The 15099-nt window shown below is 26.9% G+C and overlaps 1 protein-coding gene across 4 annotated transcripts in view; it reads right to left on the bottom strand.

The window, feature by feature from the left end:
- Window positions 1–2739, bottom strand: part of LOC126904484 (uncharacterized) — an 11630-nt gene extending 8891 nt beyond the window's left edge. For 3 of the 4 annotated variants that reach the window (XM_050683576.1, XM_050683563.1, XM_050683584.1), the window contains exons 1-3: window positions 2636–2739; window positions 2524–2572; window positions 801–821 (exon numbers count right to left, since the gene is read on the bottom strand). In XM_050683576.1, the coding sequence (XP_050539533.1) occupies window positions 801–821; window positions 2524–2572; window positions 2636–2638 (73 nt within the window). In that variant the 5' untranslated portion in view covers window positions 2639–2739. The remainder of the gene's footprint in view (window positions 1–800; window positions 822–2523; window positions 2573–2635) is intronic. The other variant, XM_050683572.1, reaches the window with a different exon arrangement.
- Window positions 2740–15099: the final 12360 nt, after the last annotated feature.

Here is a 15099-nt window from a genome sequence, read left to right on the forward strand (position 1 = left end):
ATATATTTTAATTAATATTAAAATTTATATATTACCATGCTTTATTCTAATTAAGAGATATAGAGTGTATTCATTCCGATTACGAGGGATGATTTCCGTATCGTCATTTTTCGTCACTACCTCCACCTTCCGGGAGTGAGTAATTTACGCGCCTGCTGCTTTCCTTGGATGTGGTAGCCGTTTCTCAGACTCCCTCCCCGGAATCGAACCTTGATTTCCCGTTACCCATTACAACCATGATATTGATAGTAACTACTATCATAACATGAAACTAAAAAGTAAAAAATAAATATAGTTTAAAAAATCTAAAAAAACACGCTTTTAAAGCACATCGAACTAAAAAGTTAAAAATAATTTTTAAACTTATTTTAAAAATTATTTTATAACTTTTTAGTTCGATGTGCTTTAAAAGCTTGTTTTTTTAGTTTTTTTAAACTATATTTTTATATTTCTTAATAATTTTATACGACGTAAAATGACGTAATAACAAAATATCTGATGAATTAAACTGGTTAATGACGATTATTTAAAAAAACATAAAATTGTTAAATTGTTTTTACGTCTAGTTTTCAATCACATAGATTATACAAAATAAACATCCTTTTACATTTTTATCAAATTCTATAATAAAATACATAAACATTAATTAAACCTTTCATTACAATAGTTTCTAAAAATAATTTTGCTTCGTTTAATATCATTTCATTTCTTTAAGTAAATTAATAATCGTACCTAAATCATTAAGTTTGTATTATTATCGTAAATATTACATAATCACTAAATAAATAATTTTTAGATACCTTCATTATCTTCCACCGACGCTGTATAAATATCATACAATTATTATATTTTTTCTATACATAAGACGTATTTATACTTAAGTTATATTTATAATTATTGAACTAAATTGCCGTATAGTTGTAATAAATGATTAATAAAAGGAGATTTAAATTGAAAAATATTCTTTGACGATCAGATATAATAAAATAAACTCTTATGGGTAATGATCTTGGTTGATCATTTTATTTTATTTATGATACTCATTGATAATCAAAGAACCCAATATTAAAGAAAATAATAGTTAATTTGTTTTTTATTGATACCATCAATTTCGTAGAAAGTAATCATCGTTTATTATATGTAAATTTATATAAAATAGTGTAATCAGACTTAATGTTCTTTTTAGATGCATATACACATCTATACATTTAAAATCTGAAATTTTTTTTTTTAATTTATTTACTTGCTATTAAAACTGGTATTAGTTCCCAATCTTGTTTAATTTGTACTAAAAACCACGTGTACAATGATTCAGACAAATTGACTAACTTAAGCTTTTATTGAATCTTTTAAGTTATTTTAATTATAAAGAGCTGCCCTATTGCTTCAAATAGCCTCCTACTACTACTAAATAACTGTAGTTATCACGTAAACGTGATATTAGGTATATTAAAAATTATGTAACTATAATGACGCAAAAAATGTATGGATATGTCAACAATAAAAAAAACCCAACTCAAATAATATGAGAATAGCACAGTTTTTTTTTTTTTTTATCTAGTCCGTTTTTGATGTATCATATGGTAAAATATAGTGTTCAGCAAGTAAAAAAAGGGTTTTTATTGTTCTCATTGGTTATAACAATTAACCTATTTCCTTACTTACTGAACATTTATATAATAAAGTTGAGATCATTAAAACTTTTTATTAGCATTTTAAAAATACTAACATTAATTAATAATTAATTAAAAAAAGAATGTAAATAGTATTAATCGTTGTGACTCCTAATGTCATAACATTATAATATTTAAAGATGTTTATGTTGACTATTAATCTATCAATTATCTAATAGCGTGTATAATTGAGACATCTAATTTCAAAATTAGTTAAAATAATTTTTGAAATTGTCAGGGATAACAAAAAAAGAAAAGTTTTACAATGGGTTATATGAGGAAAACAATTTTTCATGTTCAGTTAAGGCTAATTATAATTTTTTCAGGTGTTAAATATTTTTACAAACTAATTTACAGAAAATACAAAAAACCAGTATTATAAAAGGTTGTTTTAGCTGATTTTTTCTTAATACCATCGATTTTATTGAAAATAATCGCCTGTTGTTATATTGTAAATTTATATGGAATAACTTTTATTATTTTCTATTTTTAATTAAAGGATATGTGTACTTTCATAATTTGTTTAATTAAGTTATCTAATACATTATTTAAAGTTTGAACCGAATATACAGTTTTCTTAGGTTAAAATATCGGATTTAGTTTGAAGAATAATTCACATTTGGATTTCCACATATGCTTAATTTTGAAAATTAAATAATAATATTTGAGTTAACATAAATCTTTAAAATTATACTGTTTACTTTTAAAAATTATTTTGATGATTCTAGAAAATTTATAACGTTTCCTTAAAAGTAAATTTTTTTTATTAAAATAAGTAAAAAAATGTTTTTATGCAAATAATAATAGCTAGAATTTAAAGTTCTGTAATATAAATTTATTAAAATACTACCTTTTGTTAGAATGAAGTACAAAACCATATATTTGATAAAATGTAAATTCTAAAAAATAATCTAAGCATGAATTGTTTGAAGTTTGAATATAGTTTAAAATAGAATACTGACCATTTTCTTAAATTAAAAAAAATACAAAGAATTTTCTAAATTTTCAATAATTAAAATGTTTAAAAGAGAATAATTTCTTTGAAATAAACTTTATAAAATCTGACGGTTATAAATTGCTTAAATGAGTTCAGTACTTAAAATGTATTTATGTGAGTAAATTATTTGTCAAATGTCTTGCAACACATGTTTTTTAAATTTATGTAGCCGTATTTTCTACAATGATAATAATTTCATTATTTACAAGAAAAAAAATTTTAGTGTTTTATATTAAGGATATGGTGACGTGGCATAATTAAGACTAGTATTGATGATATTTGACAGTAATTAACATCACTATTATAAAAATGCTTCGATGCAAATCTGTTTAGAAATGAATCTATACAAGCTTTATGCTTTTATTTTATATAAGTTAGAGAACGTAGTTTTGAGATACTTATCTAAATTTTTAAAATTGAGGTTTCTTTTAACTTTTGATGTTGAAAGATTCTATTGCATTAAAATCGGGTTTCTTTAACGTATAAATCAACAAAATTATACAACTTGTAATCAGAATATAGTAAGGGAATAGGAGTTAGTGTTCATTGTTGATCCAAAAATTTCATTTAAGATTTAAACACAATCTACAGATTTGCATCGAAGCGTTTATTATGATAGAAATTTTAATCACTGTCAGATTAAATCTATACTGTACCCAACTATGTCACGTCCCCACTGTGACGCGACCCCACTGTGCTGGGTTTTATTTTATTTTATTCGAATGTTTTATTTTTCTATTTACTAACCATAAATCAAGATAAATTTTTATTCCGTTTGCCATAAAGATTACAAAATTACAGTCCACAAAAGAATCCGTAGCTCAATTTTATTTTATTTTTAAGATCACCTATTTTTGTTAAATTAAACTAGCATAAACGAAAATTTATTTCGGTGGTTTGGCGTCCGAATAATAACGTCATATAGAAACCATTTTGAGACCTTTGTTTAAATGGGCTATAAATATTCAAATTAATTTTTGAACATCTCACAATATTAATTGTTTTTAGTAATTGGGATATCAGTGCCATTAGTTATCATTTGATATAAAAATCAAGCTGATCAATTATACGAATTTAATTGTATAAATAAAGCCATTTCGTTACTAATTTATATCTATGTATTTATCATTATAATTGATCACCAGATAGGTAATCGATTATACCTAACAAAGTTTAAAGTGGTAAAAAATGTCAGAGGGGACTATACCCCTAAATCATTTTGGCTGTTTCATCAATCCATAAAATTAGATCTAAGAGTTAAACACTATATACAGATTTGCATCGAAACGATTTTTATGACAGTTATTTAACTCGCCGTCAGATATCATCTATACTTGTCCTAACTATGCTGTTTCCTCACTGAATCGCAACCCCACTGTCCTAACGTTTTTTAACAAAAAACTATTACAACATTTTTTTTAACATAAAAATAATGTAATTTTATTAGTTGTTATTATAAGTTACGACACGATACCGTGTTTCCCTCAGTCATACATTACGTTATTAATCTATGTGAAAGTGTATTGGGATCTGAATCATAAGTTCATGGTGGACTAGTAATAAGATTTGTCCTACAACATCATAGTTTACGCGTTATAATCTCGTGCCGTGCTTCTATTTTTCACACGATTTCCGGTACACTTTTTACAACCAGCAGTTGTTAATTTTTAAGTAGTGTAATTCCGAATCGGTTGAGTAATTTGTAATTTAATTTAATTACAAAAAAAAAAATAATTTACCTAGATCTTTCTGTTTCTTAAGAAAAAATTATTCTATAATAAAATTTAGGGAAAACTTTTGATAGTTTAAAAGATTAACCAATGATAATATTTTATAAATAAATGGACAATGGTCTGTATACAATTTTGAATGATTGATAACCAGTTTTGAATTATTCCTTTTTGAAATATTAGCATTTGAAGGTATAGAAAAGTTGATAAAAGTTTAGCGTTGGAGTATTAAGGGACGCTCTATTTTTACTATTACGCGCAGATCAAAATTCTTCTATGATGTACACCTGGATTGCGTTTAACTATGGTTATAGTAATTATAATAATTATAACAACTCAAAAAGTAATGATACAATACTAGGTATATACATCTAAATACGCTATTTTAGATGTTTTGTATGAGAAGAGGGGGTAGATAGCTTTTCGATTGTAAAATAAAAGGGTGATTCACCCTTTCACTACCCCTAACTACTAGGCTAATATGTTTTTATGTCCATGAGAAGGAGATCCGGACCTCTCTGTAAATATATCACTGGTTATATACTTGATTACTACCTGGTTACTAAATTTAAATAATTTTCGTGTATCTTTTGTCGATTTTCACATGCCATTTTACAACTAAATGTTTTAATAAAATGCTAATTAGCTAATTTGAAGAGTACATACATTTACAAAAAGTATGTTCAAACAATCGATATTTTAGTTATTTTTATGTTTTATTTATTATAGCTATAAGACTTTTATTAATAAATAAAAGTGCTAAATAGCTTCTAGTCGAAGATATTTAATATGCGTATTTATTTTTAGTCATTCAAAGTCCTTATAAACTGTAATTATTTGTTGTTTTTATAATTATTTAAAGTTTGTTTGTAGGATCAAAATATTATTTTTGTAAAATAGAAAAACATGTTTTCAAACTTGAAAATTATTTTTGTGAACTGTATTTTATTTAATATTTAAAAATTTAATAAATGATAATAACGTTATTCTAATTCATATTATTATTCTAATTAAGAATAATGTTCAAATGATAACTAGCTTAACAAAATAATTTTTAAGACCGTAAAGATGTTTTTGATTCTATAAAAATAATATTTTGATTCTACAAATAAACTTTAAATAATTATAATAATTATAACAAATTCGAGTTTCTAATTGTAGTTTATAAGGACTAATAAGAACAATAATATTCAGATCCTATATAGAAAATTCTAATTGAAAAAACTGTTTTCATTAATTAAATCAATTTATTCATTTTTGTAACTTACCTACCGCCGTAGGTGAGGTAGCCGTAGGTTAATATATTCTAGAAATATTAACTATGTAATCAGGTGTATCATTTCACAAAGTTGCTTTAAATTTACCCACCATAGTATAACAACTAAATTAATTTTACATAAAAAAAAAAATTTCAAATAATAGCCAAATGAATTTTTTTTTTACTATTTTAACATAAATTAAATTAATTTTTTTTCATGTTCATGTAATTTTGAGAATAGAATATTGTAACTAAAAAAAAAAATTATACAAAAAACATATATTTTGATATGTTACATCAAAAACTAAAATTGTTTAAAGACACTTATTAAGAACTCCTGAATATTATTTTGTAATTGCGTAAAGTATAGAATACATGGTTGTCTGACTGTCGTCGGACACGGGAATGTGCTGACCATGGAATTTAGGGAAACCATGGGCAAAGAACTACCACTGTAATCATGGTTTAGTATACACTAATTACACTTAGGTGTTATTCCATTCCATAATTCTACTTCATCTTATTCATCCTATTTCATTATCCTATCATTTTTATTAATATTAAGAATTAAAGTTGTATTCTATTATTTATTGTTCATTCACATAATATATTCTACATTTTTATTGAAAAGTGAGTGTTTTCGTTTTTTTTTTTTAAGTTTAATTCCTTTACTTCGTAGGCTCGTACAACAGGAAATGTCTCAAAATTCCCAGTAAATGGGAGATATAAAAAATTTGAATTTAGCAACAGTAGGGTAAAATAGGGTATTCACGTCTCCCTCCAGACCCCCATCACTCCTCGGATGGGAAAGGGTTGAGGGGGGAATAAATCCAACGTAAACTAACTCATGGTCACGAAACTTGACGTAACCGACTCCAAGTAGTTGGGATTAAGGCGAGGATGAAGAAGATGAAGGCCGCGACCGCGATATGAATGTATAATATTCAATCAGTGTCAATTTCTATGTATAAATATTATCTTTGTTATAAATACGTAATTGTGTATGTACTAATGATTATTAAGATCTAATGGTTTGCTGCTGCTGCTAAATGAAAACCCTACGCCGACGACGATCACCAACGTTTGTATATGAAAAACATTGTGTATTGTTGGGAACATGGCGTAGAGCGGTGAACATTGATGGATGGATGGATGACCCACTGTGTATCTTAAAAAATATGACTATGATACCTATACTATATGGTAGATATTTTAGGAATAGATTTAGGAGGTGCAGAACTGGGTCGACTGGTGTTGCCGCAGTTATTAGGCAATTTTTTTACACAGAGATACGAGTATCGAACCCTTGTGGTGGTAGAAGAATCGGTTGCTGTAAGAATATTTAGAGAAGTGAAAAAGACGAAGAAGAACTATACAGGTGGCCCAGCACTCACTGATAACTTAAATAACTTTTGATCCAGTTAATATTTTTAGCTGATTTTTTTTTTAAATAATAATTATACGTTAGGTTAAAATATTAAAATATATTAAATATTAAAAATATTAATTATTTTTAAATTTTAAATAAAATGTAAAAAAAAATCTAAGATAGTAATTTTGTAGAGTAGAATTTAAGAAAAACTTTAATAAAAAAATATCTTATTAATATTCAGTAGTAAATATTCTGTAGCATTTTAAAGTTTGTGAAAATTTGAATTTTTATGTATTATTATACGGTATTAAACATTGAAATACGTATTGAGAATAGGACAGAAGAAAACACTATCTTTTCATGATTACTATAATTTACAAACTTGGTATTAATACCATGGTAAGAAATTTGATAAGGCAATTATTACTTATCACTCTCATTCAAAAGTATAAGTCATGTTCATGGAAAAAGTTACACACCTCCAAATTATAGTAATCATGAAAAGATAGTGTTTTTTTCTGTCCTTTTTTCAATAGGTATTTTAATGTTTAATACCGTAAAATAATGCACAAGAAAATTTTTTTTACAATAATACATAAAATAAATCGATTAAATTTTAATTCAGTAGTGATACTAAAGATAAAAATTAATTTTTAAAAATTATGCCTCCTGAAATTATTTTTCAGATTATTTTAAAAATTTACCAAAATATTCTACACTAAAAAGGAATTATACAATAATTAAAGACTTATAATAAAATAGTTATATATATAGTTGGTCAGCATTATTTAAATAAACAATTAAAATCGATTTCAATAGTTTTAATACTTTTTTGATAATAATATTTTTTATGGCTGACATTTAGTTCTATAAATTAAATTGTTTAACTTTTTTATAAATCACCCTCACAGTCGAATTTTTAACCATATTGCGGTGCGTATTAACATCACTCATTTTCAACCAAATTATGTGCAAATTATTTTAGCTTCGATGCGAAGCTGAGAAGGTATTGGTTTTACTAAGATGTGTTTTTTTTTTTTTGTGTCTGTTACCACTTTTTCTCAGCTCTCACCGAACCGATTTCTTTCAATGATACGTCAAAAGATCACAAATTGTATTTAGTCGAAGACATTACCCTCAAAAATTGAAAAAAATTCCCTTGTTCCCCGTAAATGGGGGAAACCTCCAAAAAAATTACGAATTTAAAAATCGCTAATTTTCGAAATTTTTTCAATTTTTTTTACTTAAAAGTGCCATAACTTTTTCAAAAATAAACATATCAATATAATTCTTTTTTATATAGATGCATAATATCATTACCTTTCATTTGGTATATTTTTTTTATATCTGTCCCTTTACCTGCCCACAGGGGGGGATTTAAAATGACTACTTTTTCACAAAAAATTAACTTTTTCAACTTAAATTTTGAAACTGTTCCGGAAAGTCTGACACTTTTATTTATATCTTAAATTAAAGTTAATGTAATCTACTTTATTATGCGAAAAAAAATTTCGGACTTTATTTTATCTTCACGGTGAAAATGGCTACCAAATGCTATTATTATGTGAAAATTCTCGATTTTATTTTTTACATTTTTAACTTTATAATGCTATGACATATTTAAAAGTGTATGGATCAACATTATTTTTTTATAAAAAATAATATTTTTTAATAATCCCTTTTTCATTCGACATACTTTATCTTAATTAGGATATTAATAATGAACTAGCAGATCATGTAGCTTTTGGAATAATCCACCAATTTTTTAAAATTAAACACTAAAGATTTGCATCGAAGCGTTTTTTTTTTATAGTGATTTTAATCACTGTCAGATATCATTATACTTGATCCATCTATGCCACGTCACCACTGTGCCGCGACCCCCCTGTGCTGGGTTTTTTTACCTAATAGAACAATTCTAGGGGTGTATTGAATGATTTTAAAAACCTATATGTATATTATAACCTGTAGTACATGGGATGGTTGGTGTGCACAGTCCTGTTGTATGCATTTATAAGATTGTCTGTTTTCTCCAGTAAAGTACGACTCAAAATTGGCGTAGATGACAAACGGTAACCTTTGCGTCTTTACACACGTGTCAAATTCGACTTCCTACCCTCTGTCGGCATAACACGTAAAATAGGCTTGTTCTTGTCGTATATCAACTTGTGTTACTCCAACGCTTGATAACCCCGAAGAATATGCATTTTAGACTGATCATCAAAGCTGATGAAGCAACGTTTGCAAGTGTATATACGGCCTTGTTGTCTAATTTTTTGTTTACGAACAAGCTTTCAAACAACAAGGCTGTAAAAAAAATCCATTTGATAAAACCAAACGTTTCCCCTCTCCAATACGGAATCGGTCCCGGTGAAATCACGGGTATCCATCAATTGCGTACGTAACCTTTTAGACTTAACTGCGTTTTTGTTAGCCCTACTACGCTTAGCCGCCTGTCATGATGAAACAGATGTAAACGAAGTAGCTTTAATCAAAAATAAAATTAATTATTTATTTATTGAAATAATAGGGTAAAGTATACAGTAATTAGTAGGGGTATAGTTATTGACACTTTTTTAACTAACGTATTAATAAGAGATGATGTTATAGTTTAATAAATTCATTTTTTTTTTTATATATATATAATAACTAGATAGACTATTGACTTTATGTTTCTATCAAAATTTTAACTTTTACTCAACTGTAATTTGATCTATTAACAATTTAAATAGAGCTTTGATTGGTGCTCTTTATAGATTCGTTATAGATTCTATGTAACTGTACAATTTAAAAAATTTTCAAATATCTATTATTTACAAAAACAAACTGAAAAAACCCTGCATAGTGGGGCGCGGTACAGTGAGGATTTGACATAGTCGGGTCAAGTATAATGTTATCTGACAGTGATTAAAATCATTATCATAAAAAACGCTTCGATGCAAATCTGTAGATAGTGTATAATTTTAAAAAAATAGTGCATTATTCCAAAAACTACATGATCTCCTATTTCCTTATTTATAAGTTTTATGATTTATACGTGTAATATATAAATAATACGTGATTACCGCATGTATTTTTAAAAAAAAAATTATATTGATCCATACATTGTTCAAAAAGTTATAGCATTATAATGTTAAAAATATAAAAAATAATTTTTTTATTAACTTTGATCTGTTTTCACCGTGAAGACAAAATAAAGTCCACATTTTTTTTTTTTATAATAAAGTATATTACATTAGCTTTAATTTAAGATATATATAAAAGTGTCAGACTTTTCGGAACACTTTCAAAAGTTAAGTTAAAAAAGTTTATTTTTTATGAAAAAGTTGTCATTTTTAATCCCCTCTGTGGGCTGGTAAAGGGTCTGATTTATAAAAAATATATAACAAATGATAAATAACGATATCATGCATCTATAAATATATATATATATATATATTAATTTGATTATTTTTAAAAAATTTATGGCAGTTTTAAGTAAAAAAAAATTGAAACAATTTTGAAAATTAGCGATTTTTAGTATTGTAATTTTTTTTAATTTTTGAGGGTAATGTCTTCGATCAAATACGATTTGTAATCTTTTGACGTATGGTTGAAAGAAATCGGTTCGGTGAGAGCTGATAAAAAGTGGTATCAAACGTCATATTGTCTATATAATTGCTTAAAAAAACGATTCAAAATTTTAAATAATATGATTTAATTACACAAAGTATACGACTGATCTTACTTGTGAAATATTTTAAACACTATATTTTATTATAAATATAATTTATAATCTGTACTTATTAATTTTTTACGTCTATTGAATAAGTATTTTTTTTTTTTTTGAGAGAGTATATTTTATTGAGAGATCGACACCAATATTTCTTAAATTTTCCTCTGACCTGGCCAAAACAAGATTCAGAAATATTTATATCTATGTAAAAAATTTATCAAGGTGGAATTGTGGTGGCCCAATGTGTCCCGGCGCTAGCGCCTTGAAAGGATGCGGCATAATAATCACCAAGACAAAAATTAACCATTAAAAAATATATTCGTAAGTTTCTTTGCGCTGTCCGCCGGCACGATGCTCGTTAAAGCAAAGACATGAAGCTCAATGAATAGCTACCCAGTAAGTATTGAGTTGCAATACACTTAGTGCAATATAATTATTAATAAATTAATTTAAGTCTTAGTGTTAACTGAGAAAATTGTGACCTTTAGCTCTGTCCGCCGGCATGATGTTCGTTAGAACAATGACATTAAGCTCAGAGACTAGCTACCCAATAAGAAAAGATCACAATACTTTATTATTATTTATATTATTTTTACTATTAAATGAAAATTTAAAGTTGGGTTGTATTTATTATTAAAATATAGTATAATATAAAATGTAAAATATAACACTATGCATATCATAAAGAGAGATATATTCATCGACAAAATAATAAATTATTTTGTTAATCAAATAGTTTACATTGAAATATTTTATTAAAAAAACAGTTTATATCTTATTATATATTAAAACAAGGAAAAAAAACGCTTTTCTAGGAAAATTACTTAGCAAGCTCGAATTTTCAACATTTTTTTTTTCAACGAAAGTACTCGGTCACCTGACTCCAGGAAAATTATTGGCGAAGGTCGGAAAATTTTTGTCGCGAGCGTTTTAAAAATTTTGATTGTTTTCGAGAAAAACGCTCGCTGAAGCCAGCGTTTTACGACTTAAGGTTTGAAATTTTCATCAGACCCGCCCAATGACATTCTTGAGATATGATAAAAAAATCAATTTAATCCGTTCATTTTTACCGTTTTACGAGCTTTTTTTTTTTAAGTCCACGCGAATGTTTTTTATATGCGCAGCGATTCATTTCTACATATACTATCGTAATATGCACAATGCTCTGCATTACGCATCTTGCATTTATCAATATTTAATATGTAATTAATATAATTATATTTAATATAATTTAATATATCAATATTTAATACCAATTGTATACAAACAAATAATTAATTTATCTGTCATAACATGTACACATTTGTACACTAGCTATTATATATGTATATACATGTTAAATTGATTATTGTACACTAAACATCTTATCTTGAAATAACTATCATGTTATGTTCAATTTAATACAATAAATGGAGAATCACTAAAAGCGCTGACGACAACAACCCATGAAGGGGGTAATTAAAAATAATATAAAAAGGCTTAGTTCTGCTTGCACATCAGTGAGCGAGCGTGCCAGCGAGCGGCTCATTCTCTCTCCTTTTTGAAGATCTGAATTCAATAAGGAATTCAGAATTCTTCAACCTGATTTATTTTGAGCAAATTAGCCGCGACCCCGTGTTGTCGTCGGTACATTTTAAAGGGATATCGAATACAATTATTTTGCGTTAACACTTTATTTATTTAAAAGAGACAGTATAAATATTTACGCAAATCTTGACGATCTTCGTACAAGCCAAATAAAAGAAGTAAGTAAATTTATATTAACCCAATTATTTAGAATTAATAATCTGAGTAAAGAATGATAAAGCAATAGATCACTTATTTATATTCAAACTTTATTAATTGTTACTGATTAGTTCGTACTTTATACATAATCACATTACATGGTATTCGTGAGATGGCCACCGCCTCTTCGTTGCCTCAGTGTATTATTTCAGGTACTTACCAGTTAGGCCATTTGTAATATCTCTAANATTCGTGAGATGGCCACCGCCTCTTCGTTGCCTCAGTGTATTATTTCAGGTACTTACCAGTTAGGTCATTTGTAATATCTCTAAAGAGAAACTTTAATAATTTCTTTTTATATCTACTTGTCTTTATTGTTCTAAACCCTCGGACTCTACAACCCCGATAGAACCTCGTTGCTCCTGAATTGACCAAATCCCCAAATATCCAACTTTGGTCATATAAAATACCCAAACACCTTTTTTGCTTATTTTTGTATTACTACAATACGTTTATTATGAACCTTAATTATATGGTGTAATATGTATTTTTATTAGAACACTATTTTGCATTTGCACATAGCACTATATTTTATCGAGAAATATTATATGTTATATATAAATTTCAAGACGGTTATAATTATATAAGTTAGTACTTTCATTTTCAGAATAGTACATTATTAATAATCTTTTTTTTCTCATCTGTGATATATGAGTCTATGAGTTTATCGTTTAAATTGGGATTCATCTATGAAAACTATGCTACCCAACGTTAAATCGCAGTTACCAATATTTTTATCAAAATTAAATTTTTTACATAGTCCCACGTATTATATCCTGCTGAATTTTTTTTTAATTATTCTATAATATAAACACAATTATTATAATTAGAATATTAATAATTTTTGTGTATACCAGGGGTCAATTTAAGGAAGATATGGGCCCCCCTTGAACCAGCGCTATCAATATTTTTTTTGGCAACTTCTAAGGACCTTATGTCCTTTTTTTTCATCATTACTTTAATTTTTAGCAAAAAAAATATTAAATACCCTCCTAAAATAATTTTTGAGTAGGCTTAAAGGGAATACCTCATTAACAAACGTCAACCTTATACCCAATACATTTTACTATATTCTTTTTTTTGAATTTTCCTGATTTTAATAATAACATTTTTAATATATTTTTGTTACACTGATTGTCATGTAATATTTTTTCTGCAAAACACTTATCGTGAATCAGTGGCCTACTTATGATGACGGCCCGAAAAGGCTTACGCGACGAAGGCGCGTAAGGCTCGTAGGGCTCCGGGTCTGGGGCGGAGCCCCAGCTAGGCGGAGCCTAGTTTTTAAATATAGCGACTAAACTTTAAAAAAATTAATTATATCTATTTTTTAAAAGTCAATAAAGAATGAAATAAAAAATTCTTTATAAAACTCAGATTAAAACTATTTTAATTGTAATTCTTTTTACTTTGACGGCCAATTTTTTATAGCAGACCAAATTAATTTTTTTAATACTGTAGTTTATATAAGAATTTTTAATTTGTTTTAAAATTAAATAACACAGTTGTTATGGAACAATTTCAAAAATTGAGTTAAAAATGTGAAACGTTTTTAGGATTGTGAGGTTAATCACTGTTAAATACCGTCAATATTATATCTCTGTGATGGTGTCACGTTACTATTATTGTAAAAAATTATTATAATAAAATACAGACAACCCATCCGCTTCTAGAGACTGATGAATTGACTATTAATATTTATTGCAAAATTGACAATCGTCCGAATTACTATTTAAGCCCAAAAGACCTGACCATCGTTGTCAGTCGATTCCAGTGCTTTGTGTCATTCATCAGTCTCAGTACACGGTTGTCGCTGTCCGGCTTACTGCATAAAGTCAAATCTTTGTTATTCCTCTTTCACCTACCTACTCTCGTTCGCGACATTTTAGAGTATTTGTGTCTTGCACTTCGTCTGCACATCATACCTAAGTGTTAACCTTATTCCCTTCATATCACAACAGCTTTCCGACACACACAGTTAAAAATATAAAGAGTATAAAAATATTTAAAAGTGGAAATTGACTAATATATTTAAAAATAGTTTCATAAAATATACAACGTGGTTTTTAGTACAACTGAAACAACATGGGGAATTATTAACACTTTTAATAGCTTTGATAGCAAGTTAATAAATTTAAAAAAATCTCAAATTTTAGATGTATAGAATTATGCATCTAAAAAGAACATTAAGTCTGAATACACTGTTTTATATAAATTTACATATAATAAACGATGATTACTTGCTAAAAAATCGATTGTATTAATAAAAAACCCAGCACAGGGGGGTCGCGGCACAGTGGTGACGTGGCATAGTTGGATCAAGTATAATGATATCTGACAGTGATTAAAATCACTATCAAAAAAAAACGCTTCGATGCAAATCTTTAGATAGTGTTTAATTTTAAAAAATTGGTGGATTATTCCAAAAGCTTCATAAACTGCTAGTTCCTTATTAATATCCTGATTAAGATAAAGTATGTCGAATGAAAAAGGGATTATTAAAAAATAGTATTTCCCATAAAAAAATTATATTGATCAATACACTTTTCAATAAGTTATAGCATTATAA

Source organism: Daktulosphaira vitifoliae, unplaced genomic scaffold, assembly GCF_025091365.1.
Source record: "Daktulosphaira vitifoliae isolate Bord-2020 unplaced genomic scaffold, ASM2509136v1 Scaffold_1, whole genome shotgun sequence".
NCBI classification, from domain to species: domain Eukaryota; kingdom Metazoa; phylum Arthropoda; class Insecta; order Hemiptera; family Phylloxeridae; genus Daktulosphaira; species Daktulosphaira vitifoliae.